This window comes from Sinocyclocheilus rhinocerous, unplaced genomic scaffold (genome assembly GCF_001515625.1).
Source record: "Sinocyclocheilus rhinocerous isolate Xijiao unplaced genomic scaffold, SAMN03320098_v1.1 scaffold631, whole genome shotgun sequence".
NCBI lineage: Eukaryota > Metazoa > Chordata > Actinopteri > Cypriniformes > Cyprinidae > Sinocyclocheilus > Sinocyclocheilus rhinocerous.
The window spans coordinates 384,766-400,430 of NW_015656501.1; the positions used below are offsets into that span (position 1 = coordinate 384,766).

At 34.5% G+C, this 15,665-nt stretch overlaps 1 protein-coding gene and 1 long non-coding RNA gene across 2 annotated transcripts; both read left to right on the plus strand.

Annotated features, from left to right (window-relative positions):
• Positions 1 to 104: 104 nt before the first annotated feature.
• On the plus strand, positions 105 to 1,780 carry LOC107720122 (uncharacterized). The gene is made up of 3 exons (XR_001637581.1): positions 105 to 281; positions 823 to 915; positions 1,162 to 1,780. It is a non-coding gene; the product is annotated as an uncharacterized LOC107720122 (long non-coding RNA).
• A 1,780-nt stretch (positions 1,781 to 3,560) lies between these two features.
• Positions 3,561 to 13,633, plus strand: LOC107720133 (sentrin-specific protease 7-like). Its single transcript, XM_016527763.1, has 20 exons — positions 3,561 to 3,571; positions 3,691 to 3,751; positions 3,999 to 4,142; positions 4,248 to 4,346; positions 4,786 to 4,889; positions 6,287 to 6,848; positions 7,235 to 7,523; positions 8,805 to 8,926; positions 9,140 to 9,214; positions 9,391 to 9,424; positions 9,658 to 9,855; positions 10,007 to 10,257; positions 10,595 to 10,731; positions 11,328 to 11,444; positions 12,081 to 12,200; positions 12,325 to 12,417; positions 12,662 to 12,825; positions 12,916 to 12,956; positions 13,114 to 13,157; positions 13,561 to 13,633. The coding sequence occupies exons 2-20, from the start codon at positions 3,746 to 3,748 to the stop codon at positions 13,631 to 13,633; spliced, it is 2,673 nt and encodes an 890-aa protein (XP_016383249.1). The 5' UTR covers positions 3,561 to 3,571; positions 3,691 to 3,745.
• Positions 13,634 to 15,665: the final 2,032 nt, after the last annotated feature.

Consider the following 15,665-nt stretch of genomic DNA (forward strand, 5'->3'; position numbering starts at 1 on the left):
GATTGGCGAACAAGTCATCATAAGTGGCAAAGAAGCCAATCAATGACAAGTACGTTGTAAGGTTGATGAGAAATGCTACAGTAACCCATACCATACGTAATACATTTTGATAACAGCAGCTGGCGAAACTATTACTTCAACAGGCAGGGCAAGTCCGGAACAACAACATAACATTCATAGCCAGTAAACGACGCTTGTGTTTCAAGGCAAATTACTGGGTACGAAACAGATACAGTAGAAACTGTACGATCTGTACAACATGGTATGACTTCTGATAAAAGGTAAGATTTACTAGTTCTTTAAAGTCTTTAACATTAGAACAAAATATTCAAACCTTTTAGTTTCGGTTTACAAGATAAACAGTACAATATATAACAATACTCCACGGTCTTATCACTGCTTGTTTCATTTATAATTCGTATATATACATACGTATGTACAACATAATGTTCGTTAAACATTGTAGTAATGCATAACCGATGTATATTCAGGTGTATGTCAATGTATTTTTTAGTAAACAAAAATTGACAAAAAGAAATGACTTTTTTTTACATAGTATGTGTAAATACCATTAATATATACCATTCAAGAGAATACCATTCATTACCATGGTTCATTTCAAAGTACTATAGTATTACCATCTGATACGATCACTGTATGGTATCACCACACTGCATTTAGATAAAAATAATCCGTTTTTAATTAAAGAATTTCTTATTCTTTTTATTTTAATGAAAGAATTGTGCTTTATATGATCACATAGTGTAATAGTGATTTTTGTTTTGTGTATTTATATGATGACTTGTAACATTTCCCCTACAGCCAGCTCCTACGTGGTGCGCAAGATCCGCTCTGCCCTTAAAGAGGGAGAGCAAACAGAACAACCTGTGCTCACACCATGTAGTCTGGCAAAAGGTCAGTTATCTCTCTCTCTCTCTCTCTCTCTCTCTCTCTCTCTCACGGAAAGACCAGAAACATAAATAAAGTACATAGGGTGAAAGTGTATGACAGTGTTTTATTACTCTGTAGCCTTATCTGAATGAGGCAAAGTACATAAGTACATTAGAGTGAATCAGTGTTCATTCCACATTGCACAGATTTGGAATGTACAGATGGTGTGTTAAAACGTCACATTAAAGTCTGACATGTTTGTGTTTCCAGGTAAAAAGGAGCGCTATGCATCAGATGCAGCATTAATGCCCGCTCCAGAACCTGAGGGTGCTGCTGGGTCATCTGCATCTACAAGGAGAGCTGTACAGAAATGTGGTTCCTGAGGTTAAAGGTCACGCAAAAGCAAATCTGGGCACGACAGAGGCTGATAAAAACAGCATTGCTGGACACCAGCATATGTTGTGTTTTGGATGCTGGTCTGCTGGTGTTCCAACAAGGCCATCTAAGCTGGTCTTTCAAGTAGAGATTTTAGAAGCGGAAGGCAGATTGTGATAAAGATCTGACATCAGTCCAGTTTTGCTCTGCGTGACCTTTTGTTCTTAGGTGCCAACACTTGCTCCTTCTCTCTTTTTTTTGTCTCTTTCTCTTTTTCTGTTTCCCATCAGCTGTAGTTTGTGAAGGTCGGTTCATCAACCTCTGCCTCAGGGGCGGTTCAGATCTGATGTTTACCTGCAGCTTTTGTATTTATACTCACCAACTAACTGACTGTACACTGACTAAAGACATATCACTGTCAGTAAAAATAACAGCTGATGCTGTTTATACGATTATGTAATTTTTGTAATGACAAAAAGAACTAATAAAACAGTCCAGTCTAAAAACCATTAAATTAGCATTGTTCTGTAATCTCTGGTAAATCTGTACTAACTTGTCCTATCTAGGAAGTTATATTCTTTGATCAGATAAACACATTTCTGTATTTTTATGATGACATCATTCCTCGACAGGGTTAGAGATGATCTCTACAATTAAAGGATTTACTTAACATGTTTCTTTGAAAATGGAATTGATGTATTTTATCATATATTTTATCCCAATACATTAATTCAGGAATTAAAGTGGGATTTAGATAAATACTCAGGGTGTCATAGTGATCATCACAGCATGAGATAGGAGACATTATTGCAGAAAAAAAATAATGACTGGAAATTATTTGCAGTATATAATATAATATATAAGGGGTCTATGTATATATGTTTGTATATATATATTATGGTGCATCAAATAATCAAATGTATAAAGACAGCAAATGTGCAAAATATGGGGGGAAAAATGAATAATATCTACCGGGTCCACATGTGATGCAAAATATTGTTACAAGGTCGATAATAATCATCTTTTTTTTCTTTATGTTTTATGTTAAAGCAAACTCAGCAAATAGGTATTAATAATGTTAATATTAGTCCTGCAGTAGCGTTGCCTTGGTTTTTCTCAGTGCCTTCTGTGGATCTTCAGATATTGAAAACTATAAAGGATAAACAAAATCAAGTTCCTAAAGCGATAGTACAGAAGATTTAATTTTGAGGTGGACCCTTGTGGAACCGTGTTCTTCTTTTCCGGATACACTTGATCACCTATTCTTTTACTGTGAGGTTACTTCTAAATTCTGGTTTGATATTCATAGTTGGTTATCAGTAAAATGGAAACGATTCCCCAATTGTTTTGCTAGACATCCTCTTTTTTAAGTGTGACTTAAATTCTCATTTCTCAGATGTTATCAACTTTGTTTTATTGCTGGGTAAATAATTATCATATTCATACATGCAAATGGAAAAAATGTAAGCCCTCCTTTAATATATTTCTTTGTGAGTTTGTGAAAATGTTTCAGAGCTTCAAATATAAAAAAAAAACTAAATCGAAAGTCTGAAACTCTCTGTTTCTCTCTCAAAATATTATTTTAGTGTATTCTTCTTTGATGTCTTTATGCACTTCTTGTATCGACTCTTGCTCCTTGTGTTTTTTTTTTCTTTCTTCTCCTCATTGTTGCTATTTTTGGTGTGAATGTAATTATTATTATTTATGTTTATTATTATTATTATTGGTAGATGTGCCTTGTTGGATGTTCCCGGTCTTGTAGTGTACTGTACAATTTGCAATAATAATAATAATAAAAAGATATTAGATTATATAGTTTATTTTGTGTTATATTATACATCTGTTTGAGGGTGCAACAGTTTTTCAGTTCCAGCATGACAATGCCCCTCTACAATGGTGTGGAAATGTAAACCAGAACAGAGCCCAGACCTGAAACATATTTAACGCCTTTGGGATGACTGTGAGACAGATCGTCTGTCAGTGCCTGATCTCACTGATGATCTTATGTCTGAATGGGACCAAATATCCACTGCTATGTTCCAACACACAATAAAAAAGCTTTACATGAAGACGCTTTTAGAGAGGACTTACTCCGTATAACGCCAATGTGTGTGTTTTAAATAAATGCTTAAAAACAAGTATTGGTGTGGTGTTTCAGAGTCCGCTTACTTTTGGCCATACTGTATTTAACCTCAGTGAAAATAAGAGCTTACGCTAGTTTATATTTAACTGAGCATGACGCTAGATGGCGCACACTACCTTGCGAGATTACGCTTTTCACAAGAAGAAGAGCATCCGACTTCCTGTGAGTGGCGGAAGTTTTTTTTATCGAGGAATATAACCCCGATATTCATGTGTTCATTTTCTGTTCATCAGTTTATATCTTAATCTTAATTAAGTATCTTAATTTACCATGTTCTACAGTTTAAACTGACTCCGGGAGTTAAAAGAAGGTGTAGTATACAAAAACTGAAACCAGATGAAGGTATAATAGGACATTATATTTACAGATCAGTTAGGAACACTTTTAAAGTGTATTTCTGTTAATGTTGATTGTTTTACTACATTGACAGATGCGAACTTTATATTTAGCAGATAATGTAAGAGATTTTGATTCAGGCTATTAGTTAAAATCATCTAATGATATAATGCATCTTATTCAGCTCTTCTAGGACTGGTTACAATAGTATATTTAGGTTCTGATCCTGTCCTGTCTTTGCTGATTTTAACAGCCATATCTGGGATCTCAAACATCTGTTTGCAGAATGCCACATGAAAAAACCCGTAACAGCCTTCTGTCTGACTCCTGTAATTTTGCCCTGGACCGGAGGAGAGCTCTGACCCTCTCACCTGAGATCAAACGTGCCAGCTGTCAGGTAAGTCCATGCATGAAATTACATGGCATATGGAATAGTGGTGTTTACAGTGTTTCAGTGTTTTTTAATCGAAGAGATTAAAAAACATCTTTTAACGTGTCCCAGACTGAAAGTCCTCTTAAGATCCCCAGGAGAGTTTCCACAGCTGAGGATGAGTGTGTGGATACAGAGATGTCAAAAGTTCGGAAAAAGAGCCACTCTAAGGTGACTATGAGAAGGACATGTTGTTTGTGCATTTGTTGACAAATTCTTTTTAAGTTCTAGTAAAAAACTACATTTGAACCACAAAGGCATTATTTCGCCAGTGAACATCTATAATTATTGTTCTTTTGTGCCTTATTGCATTTATAAAACAATGCATACAGCAATATGATAAAATACACCAGTGTTAAATGAAAAGCTATGCTTACTATTAATAGTAATCAGAATAAACAATTCTTTAACCAAGTTATATAGTTTATTAGCCTAACTATGCAGTCACCAGGCACTGAATTAATTTGGCATGTTAATATAGAATGTGTGTTTATCTGTTTTTAGATTTTTTTTACTGATCTAGTGAACTATTTGACTATTTAAAAACCTCTGAAGCTCTCTTAATGTTTTGATAGTTTCTGATTGGCTTTGTTGTCTTTTGTACTGTTAGATCCACTGGACACAACTGGCCTCAAATGGTACATCCTCGCAGTCAGATCCAAAATCACAAAAAAACATTGATCAAGAACACACACAACGGCAGGAAATCCACAGGTAATGTGCTAACCACGTTATCCGTCAGATTCTGAAGGCAAAGCCTGTTCTTCATCACTTGTATTACTGTACTTTGGTACATAACGTGTTCATATGTAGTTGTATGAACACGTTATGTACCATGTATGTGAAGACTCTCAACATTGCATGTATTTGGGGGGGAAAAAAAAGCAGATTTCAGAGGTTTGTAACTGAATTTTTTACATACCTGATTATCCACCACCTGCTTCCTGACAGAGGAAGTGATGCATCGAGCACATTTTGCATGCTTCAACATGATTGCAGTGTTTCAAGCGAGTTGTTTTTAGGATACTATACGAAAACTACAATGACTGTTAAACATTTTTTTTAATTGTAATGGAATTTTTTTGATTGGAATTTGTAATGTAAATAGACAACAATTTTTTTCAGAGATGTGTTTAACTGCTGTATTTAAAAAATGATCACCTGAATGTATTTTAGATTTTTTTGTAAAGTAATAACCTTAAATGTCTTGTACAGTATAGCTTCTTGTTAATTGTATGACTTTTGTTATTTATTCTGTTTTCGCCATGAAGATAGCCTTGTGCTGACATGGTGTTAAAAAATAAATAATTAAATAAAATAAATAAATAGGGTACCATACGACAGTACTGCCAGATCTGAAGTGGTTTCTGTTATCTGCTTTAACAAATTAATATGAAAACAGGCTTCTTTGGGCAGTTTTTGTATTATTTTCCATTTTTGTATTAATTATTTATTTTGTATTATGTCCTCTTACAGTTGAAGTCAAGTCAGTTTTAGTAATTTTCCACTCTTTCTGATCCTTAAAAGAGGCTTGCTGGGTAAAGTACTAAAGTTACCGAATACTGAATAGGTGTTGATGTGTTATGCTTATAATTGTTGGCCATTTTTGCTGCTTAGTTTCATTAAACAATCTGGGTGAACTGGGGAGGGTGTTTTGCCTGCTAAGTGTTCGAATATATATATATATTTGTATAGTTATATTTATTAAGTTTATATCAGACTCTTATTTCAAAATAGCAGAGGGAAATCCTGTTTTGCATGATATGGCACACGTCTACACTCCCCCACTAAACACTTTTGCTTATTATTCATGCACCATCTGTGCATGTTGACCCGTCTCATTCCATGTCCACACTACTAGTACTTAAAAATGGTTGCTGTGCCACTAGTTAACAAGATAAGTCAATAAACAGCTGTGAAGAATGTACCGAATGTGTTTAAACTGTCTGCCTAGTAGTTATGGATCCGCAAGTAAAATAAGTATGTTTGAGGAGCTACAGCGTTTGTTGTTCTTTACGTTAGTTAAGTTGATTTTATGTGACAGTCGTTATTTTTAATGTGTGTATGTTTGAGCAATATTAATTCGATTTTTTTTTACTTATTTCCTACAGGCGTCAGGTCATGGTGGTCTTAGAAGATGTCCTTCAGACAGAGATTGGGCAGAGATTGCTGAGATGTGGTGAGCAGAGTTGCCAAAAGACGAACCATTCAGAGAGCAAAAGGCAGAGTGATCACACCTCAACAGCTGCACTCAAAGACAAGAGGAGAACCAGTCTAACAAAAAGAGACGAAACAGACTCTACTGGACCAAAAGCCACTTCACCATCCCATAATCAGACTGAATCATCTGCTGAAAATGAATCACGTCTACACAAAGAAACCCAAAATCCAAAATCCAAACAACTGAACTCATCACTGAAACTATTAGACGCATCTGAAGTATCAGGTAACTCTTGTTCACCCAGAGAAAGTGACTCACCACAGGCTGTTCAGATTAGTGAACAGCTGCCTAAACAGACCAAACCATCTACTTCTGAAGTGAATGAAATATTACTTCTTGAAGGATCTCCACAGCATGAGGAAGCACTTTCCTCTGGATGTGAATCTGTATGCAGCACCTCATCACCGTTAGCATTGCGGGGTAGTCTGAAAGAGGAAAAATCAGGTAGCGAGGTAAGATCTGTACACCTTGGCAAAAATCAAAGAATCCTGAAAAAGTGTATCACAGATGGTTTCCACAAAAATATTGAGCAGCACAACTGTTTTCAACATTGACAATAATAAGAAACGTGTCTTGAGCACCAAATCAGCATGTTAGAATGATTTCTGAAGGATCAAATGACACTGAAGACTGGAGTAATGATTGCTGAAAATTCAGCTTTGCCATCACAAGATTAAATTACATTTTAAAAATAAATGCATCATTAATTAAATTAAATTAATTTTATAGGTTTATCAAAGCAAACTATAAAGTACGACCTGGAACCTGCTTAAGTACATCTGTTTAGGATTCTAACATTACTAGTATTTATTGTAGATCATCATCTTTGATTCTACAGCATCTACCCAATAAGAAAGAAAGGAGAGAAACACAAGAGTGCCCAAAATATGCTTCAGAAGACAAGGAAAATCACTTGCTCAGGAATGGAGAGGTGGTGCAGGAAGTGGATGGAATGAGAGGAAGTGTGTTACGCCTCTCAGTCGGGGCTGACGGGGAGATCTCGGTCAAAAGATGTCGAATAGACAGCCTTTCAGGCGAACATGTTCCCAACTCAGACCCCGCCTCTGGGAGAACAGAGGGGCGGAGCTTCATCATAGAGTCCTCTAAGCTCAGCCCATCTGAACCTAGTAAGTGATTAGTGCTCAGTATTCAGCATTCATTAATATGCACTGATATAACAGTACGTAGTAATAACAGTTTTTAGCAACATTTTAAAGCAAACAAATTGCCATCTGTCATGATATACTACTGTTTAAAAGTTTAGGTCAGTAAGATTTTTTTTTATAGAAATTAATACTTTTATCCAGTGAGGATGCATTTAATTGATCAAAAGTGACAGTAAAGACTTCTACTGATTTTTTTTTTTTACTTCGTATTCATCATCAACAATCATGAAAAAATGTTATCACAGTTTCCACAAAAGTTTTAAGCAGTACGACTGTTTTATAGAGTAATAATAAAAAGCATGTCTAGAGCACCAAATCAGCATATTAGAATGGTTTCTAAATGATCATGTGACAACGAAGACTGGAGTAATGGCTGCTGAAAATTTAGCTTTGCTATCACAGCAATAAATTACATTTTTAAATATGTTAAAATAGAAAATGGTTATTTCAAATTGGAATAATGTTTCACAATATTACTGTTTCCACTTTTTTGATAAAATAAGAACAGCCCTAGTGAGCATAAGAGACTTCTTTTAAAAACATTTTAAAATAGTCTTACCCACCCCAAACTTTTGAACGGAAGTGTATTTAATTGATAAATGTCATTTCACTAATATCAAACATTATTTGGTTTTTATATTCCACACAGATATAACAAAACATTTTGGTAACACTTTCTATGAAGACCATGCTTATAATGAATTATAGCCCCATTTATACGTACTTATAAATAAGTATTACTATTCTATAAATATATTTATACAGACTCATTAAGAGTAGTAGTACTCACAATAAGCATTTATAAGAACTCAACACAGCCGTTAATAACAATATATTCACTTATTTGACAGAAATACGTCTGAATTACTAAAGTCATTGTTACTAATATATTAACATTATAGCAATGCAGGTTGCATCTTTATAAATACATTCATAGAACTACATGGCCGACTAATTAATACTTATAAATCAGTTTATAATGGATTATGAACATGTGCATTGAAAAAGAGAATGCATGACATATAGGTAATTATAAAAATAATATAAATGTAACTATAACTGTTCTTATAATAGGTCGTAATGAGTCTTTATAAGTATGTTTATAAAATAGTAATACTTATAAGTATAAATGGAGGTATAATTCATTATAAGCATGGTCTTCATAGAAAGTGTTACCAACATTTTTTCTAACTGTGTATGATTGTTATTTGAAGTCAATAATTCCATTTTTGCCTTGCTTAGTTGTTCTGTCCAGTGAAGAGGAAGAAGAAGTGGAAGGAGAGGAAAGAAAAGAGTTGGAAGCCTCTGCCCCAAACATCCAGCCACTGGAGGGTGCAAAAGACATGAATATAGTAGATAAATGGGTAAGAGTTTACAAGAAGAAAAAAACACCGCACACAGGTGGGTATGATGATCCACCTACTGGACTAAAAGAATTAATTTTATTTACTAAATAATATAGCTGATTTTATGGCGTCTCATAATAGCTTATCTTGATGTAAAAACATCTAGCTTAACAGGGGGCTGTTGCAACCGGGCACTGGCACTGATGTGTGTATGTATGTATTGATTGTCAGAGTTCTGCTGAGATGAAGCTGCAGCTGTCTTCCCTTCACATGGGTGGAGTTAGTGCTACTTGTGAGAGTATGAAGGTGAGAGTGATAATGTTGATCTGATGGGTTGGAGTGATCAAATCTGTCTGAATCATTCCAGTCATGATTCAAACTGTGATTTACATGAAAATAGTGTAACAGGTGTATGAAGAATGTTTATGAATCTCTCTCTATTTTCTATTTGTGTTACTGATTTTTAATATACCATTTTTCAGATCACTACAGACGAGATCACCTTTTCATTGAAAGGTAAACCTGTTTTAAACACAAACATTATTATTAGAAATATTCTGGTGAAGTGTACATTATTAAGCATTTGCTGTGTTTTCTTTTGTAGATTATTTAACAGTAAAATAACTCTATAACCTTTATTATTCCATACATTTTTATTTTCTGATTTATATTAGATATAGATAAGATTGTATCTATGTCTAGTAGATATATTATGCATGTTTAAAACTTTTTTCTTTTTGTTTGTTCAGATTCTTCAATGAACATTTCTATATCGACGGCTAGTGTGTGTAAATACAGTGTATGGGAGGAGCCTGTATTTAGGGTGTGTGGCCTGGTTAAGGACAATGAGGTCCCACCCCCTTCTCTGCTCTTCCTTTGGCTGTCTGATGCCCAGGCACACCAATTACACAATGACCTGTCCGTCATCCTGCCAGGCACATGTCCAGGTCAACTACCTGTCTATTTTCTTGATTACTTTATTGTTGAAACTGTAAAACAGTTTTATATAGTTACTATTATTGTTAATATTTTTGAAAGCAATGACAGTACTTTCTATATTCTTTCTCCTTTTACATACGTTTTGCTGTGTGTCTACAGCTGAAAGCAGTACGTGTGTGTTGCTGTGTTTGGCTGAACCTGTAACTGGTGTTGAAAGTGCTGTCTTGGCCCCTTTAATGGACATAGTGGGTTTGAACCAGAACAGCTTCGAACTCCACTCCCCCCTCACACAGCCGGAAAGCCTGAAACTGCTTCAGAGCTCCCAGGAAACACACCTTCTCCAAATGCTGATGCCCGAAACTGATCCTCAAACCAGCACTGCTGCACATGCCTCTGTATCTACTGAGAAGGTTCAGTCAAAATATTGCATCGTTGTATCTTGCGTGCTTGCTTTTTTTTTTCTTGTTTGCAAGTTCATTTCTTTCTTGTAGTTAACGTTTAATGTTAGTAATTTAGTTACAAAATATTAGGCTGATTATAGGCAAGTTATTTGAATTGTATCATATTATTAAATACAAAATACAGAATCATTTTCACTTTTCAAACACTCTGTATGTCAGTGTGGTGGTTTTTGAACGATCTGTTTTTCCAGCTTAGTTTGATCTGGGAGAACTAGGAAGAAAATTATCGATTATAGGAGGGGAAAAACTGTTTTGGCCATTTTATGGATTGAATGTGTGTTTTCAGTCTCAGGGTTCTGAAGTTCAGTTGAAGCCAGTTTACACGCTGTGCCACAGAAGAGCTCAGGGTTCATACAGTGTTACCTTGGCACCTACACTTGGGGCAGAATGGGCCCCGTACCAACACTGTGGTCCAGCACGCAGGTAAAAACGTTTTTAATGTTTTTGACAGAAATCTTTAATGATCACCAAAACTGCATTTATTTGATCAGTAATACAGCAAAAAAAAAACAAAAAAAACACTTATATTGGAAAATATTGTTACAATTAAAAAAAAAAAACTTTATATTTTAAGATATAATTTATTCTGTAATGTCAAAGCCAAATTTTCAGCATCATTACTCTAGTCCTTAGTATCACATGATCCTTCAGAAACCATTCAAAAATGCTGATTTGGTGCTCAAGAAACATTCCTTATTTATTATCGTCATGATGTAAACAGTTGTGCTGCTTAATATTCTTGTGGAAACCGTGATGCATTTTTTCAGGATTTTTTGATGAACAGCAAGTTTAACAGTTTAACATTTATTTTAAATAGAAATAGTTTGTAACATTCTAAATGTATTTACTTTCACTTTTGATTAATTTAATCTGTCCTTACTGAATGTGTTCTTTTAAAAAAAAAAAAAAAACTTTTAAATGGTAGTGTTTAAACTCTTCTTGGCCTCAAAGGGTTTACATAACCCTATTTATTTTGTCTGAACCTCAGTCCTAATTTACTTTCATTCAACTCTGTTTAGATTGATTCAGTTCCCTCCTCCACCCTCGAAAGGAGCCATCACCATGACGACAGAGGACCTGGAGTGTTTAGATAGTGGCGAGTTTCTTAATGATGTCATCATCGACTTCTACCTCAAGTAAGACAACCAAGGATGGCTTTTATACACAACGTATCAGTGGGAGGAGTTGAATTAGATCCAGTCACTCCTTCACAGCTATTTGGGAAGAAGTGGGAAGAAGTAAGCACTGGGGGTTTTGACTATCAACATGAAGTTTGGAAGCACTATGATGTGGGAAAAACAACTAAACATTGGCTGTTTTTAACATTACATTACCATTCAAATATTTGGGGTCAATAAGGCTTATTATAATAATTACATATGATTTCTTTTAGACTAGAGTAATGGCTGTTGAAAATTCAGCTTTGCCATCACAGTAATGGATTACATTTTAAAATATATTCAATTAGAAAATGGTTATTTTAAATTATAATAATATTTTGCAATATTGCTCTTTTTATTTTTGAATAGATAGGCTAAATGCAGCCTTGTTGTGCGTAAGAAGTGTTTTTCAAAAACATTAAAAATTCTTACTGACTGCAAACTTTTGAACTGTACTGTATGTTTTAGGTGCTTAATCTGAAATCACCGTAACCTAAATACTGTATGTCTACCCTATTTACTTGCTACTAAAAGTCTCAAACTGTCCTCTTTGAGTCCTCGTTGACCGCAAACTTGCAAACTGATGATGCATTTTGTATGCGTGTTTTTCAGGTATCTTCTGGTGCAAAAGGCCCCGCAAGCATCTGTAGACAGATCTCATGTTTTCAGCAGTTTTTTCTATAAACAGCTCACACGCAGAGACAATGCTAATGAGGACAGTACAAGCACACCGTGAGTATAGACAGCACACATTTATTCTCATATAGCCCTTGTGCAATACTGATATACACTTTTCTTTGATAATGCGTATTGTTACAAATGGTCTTCGTATTTTTCAACTTTGGTTGTCCATCAGAGCTCAGGTCAGAAGACATCAGCGTGTGAGGACATGGACGCGTCATGTAGACATCTTCGACAAAGACTTCCTGTTTGTGCCTGTCAATCAAGAGTGAGTATTAGTGATATAAATACAGTTTTTGGACACTTAAGCCATACTTACTTTTGAGGGCCAGTGTTTTTAGAGCGGTGATAGCTTTTTAAGTACATGTTTCTTTTCTTTTTTTTTTTCATTCGCTAATTTGTGCTCTTTATGGACATTATAAAACGTTTGAGCTTTCATGTGCCTTGAATGTACCAGTGTAAATCATATCGTGATTATAATTGTCTTATATCATGTCTGGTGTTTGCTTCAGAGCTCACTGGTACCTCGTGGTGATCTGTTTCCCCGGGTTAGAAGAGCCACAGTATGTGAAGAGGGATGGCAGTGGCTTTGTACAGGGTGATGGAGGTGAAGGTTTGGGTGAGTCTGAGGGTGAGATCCATGGAGAGAATAGATCCAGCAGTGATGAGGACAAAGGTAAGACGTGTGTTTACTACTGATTTACTAAAGCTTACTACTTTTAAGTATCATTTGATGATTTTAGACAAACTTTTGTTCTTAATCTAGATGACAGTCATATAAAGTCAAGAATGCCTCTTCATCTTCCTGTAAGTCAAAACAAATATTAATAACTGTCAGGTCATGCTAGTCAGAAATCTTTAATTTGAAAAATTGAATTGTTGGATAGCATTTGATTTGATATAATGTGATGTGGACAGATAATTTGCACATGCACAGTAATAGCAGAACCTTCTCCCTCTGTAGGACTGTACGGAAAATACCTGCAAGAGACTAATTGTGTGTAAAAGGTATGTGTGTATTTTTAAATAAACTCAAATGTGTTTTTTTTGGTCATAAAGTAGAGAATTTAGTGTGGGAAAAGATAATAATTTAGGTTTTCCAATAAAAAAAGAAACTTTGTACTGCATACATTACGATAATATTATAATAGTACTATATAATAGATATTAGGTATTGTCTGTTATTATTTTTATTATAAAAGTAAAAATAACGTGTTTTTGATTTTCTATAATTTAATTGCTTTTTATTTATATATTTTTTTATTATGCAGTTATGGAGGCTTCAGGAAAAATTTTTCTTTTCTTTTTTTTTAATCTTTTGTCTTTTAATGGGCAGAACAGTCTGACAGAGTTAACATTTTTAACCCAGAATTTTAAGAATTATTTTTATTCTTTTTTTTTTTTTTTTCAGACCATGTATTCTCATCATGGATTCCTTGAAGTTGTCTGTTCACGAACGTATTTTCAAACTTTTGCGCGAGTGAGTGTTTGCACACTTACTACAGCCCAACTTAATCTAACATTTATGTTAAGTGTTGTTGTTGTTGTTTTTTTTTTTTTTGTCTTTTAATGGGCAGAACAGTCTGACAGAGTTAACATTTTTAACCCAGAATTTTAAAAATTTTTTTTTTTTTTTTTTTTTTTTTTTTCAGACCATGTATTCTCATCATGGATTCCTTGAAGTTGTCTGTTCACGAACGTATTTTCAAACTTTTGCGCGAGTGAGTGTTTGCACACTTACTACAGCCCAACTTAATCTAACATTTATGTTAAGTGTTGTTGTTGTTGCTATTTTTATTATTATTATTATTTGTTTACTAGTATTATGTAAATTATACTAGTGTAATAAGATATTTTCGCCTGTAGTTTCAGTCTTTATCTATGAGTTATAATATATATAGGAGTGGGAGACAAAAAGAGGTGGTTACCGTGACTTTAGTGTTGACAACATGATAGGCTCCCACTGTAGAGTCCCCCTACAGGACAACAGCAGTGACTGTGGCCTTTACCTGCTACAATATGCAGAAAGTTTTTTGCAGGTAGAATCACACCCATTCTTTATTCAAGATTTTCAAATACAAAAATCTGTATAAGAGTCTAATTTCACAGCAATGCTATTTGTATATCTTTCAGGACCCTGTGTTACACTTTGACTTTCCATTGAATTTGGATCACTGGTTTTCACGGCAAAAGGTGCGAGGTAAACGGGAGGAGATTCGAGACCTGATCCTACACCTGTACAGATTTCAGCAAGGCTCTCTGGGAAGTGAAGCTCTAGAAGATAGGACAGATTATGGAAATGTTATTCAGTGATGTAAAGCTTTTGGATTCACATGATTATTTCACGCTATATATTTATATTTTAACTGTTTTTTAACCTTTTATATTAATTTTATGCTTTTGTATACATTGTTGGAAAAACTTTAGAAAGAAATAAATGCAGATAAAATGATGATAAATTGTTTTGCTCTTTTTAATCTCCAATTTCTCTGTATGTCTGAGTATTTTGTTAAGGTTAGGTAAGTAGCACAAACTTTCTTTAAAGGGGTCATATGGCAAAAAAATAATTTCCTTGATCTTTCAAGCAACAAAATATGAAGACCCTTTTAAATATGGACATTTTTACTGTGTTTATATGATCTCTCTTAACAGTGGCTTTGGTTGCGATGAATGAATGTTGGAGAAGCCAGCCTGGAGCACATGATTGGATAAGCAGTCGGGTGTGGCATGAGTCCGTGTTCTGATTGGCTAATTCATTAGTAGTGTTCAAGTAGAGCATCAAAAGGTGCAGGGATAGTATAGGTTTAACACTAATCAGGCAGTTAGAGATTAGACTGATTTACAGACCACCTACCTTCTTCCAGTAATCCCAGCATTTCAGTCTGTGTACAGTTTTTGTCTCTGTTTATTTGCTTACAAAAAAAAACTAAAACAATTCAATCTAGTATATAGCTGGTAAATGGTGATTCATAATCTGTGTGTGTGTGTATACCAAGGAGGTCTATAGTGAAAGCATTTCCTAACAAAGTTTGAGCCTTTGAGTCAGGCCACAGGATGGCTATTTTTTGAACAGCATGCTACCATACTATTACTATTTCTGCTATATTTGTCGTATATGCACACTTGACCTTCCATTTCCAGTGTGATGAATGATTTGGAAATATCAAGTATTGAACAGTTTTCTAAACACAATCTGGTTGTTGACTGATTATTTGATCAGACTGACAAAGGTAAAGAGATGTTTTACACAAAATGGAAAGTGAACAGTATATATACTACAGAAATGGTAGCAGTAATATATAAAAAGTAGTATGGAAGTAAGTTACACTGAAACAAAATCTGGGAAAAAATGGATAATGTCCTGACAGAAAATTACCGGTGTATTTTCTGTTACGTTTATGGACATTCCCTCCAATCCTCAAACACAACACAACACAATTCAACAATACAATTCAATATATAATTAAAAAACAACAAAAACAAACACTAAAACACCTGTGAAAAATCAATAGTGCA

What these genes read in the sequence shown, in the direction of transcription:
- LOC107720133 (XM_016527763.1), top strand. An exon ending in GGAAAAAGAGCCACTCTAAG is followed by an intron (nt 4,347 to 4,785) that starts GTGACTATGAGA and finishes TTGTACTGTTAG; the next exon opens with ATCCACTGGACACAACTGGC. An exon ending in CCTGCCAGGCACATGTCCAG is followed by an intron (nt 9,856 to 10,006) that starts GTCAACTACCTG and finishes GTGTGTCTACAG; the next exon opens with CTGAAAGCAGTACGTGTGTG.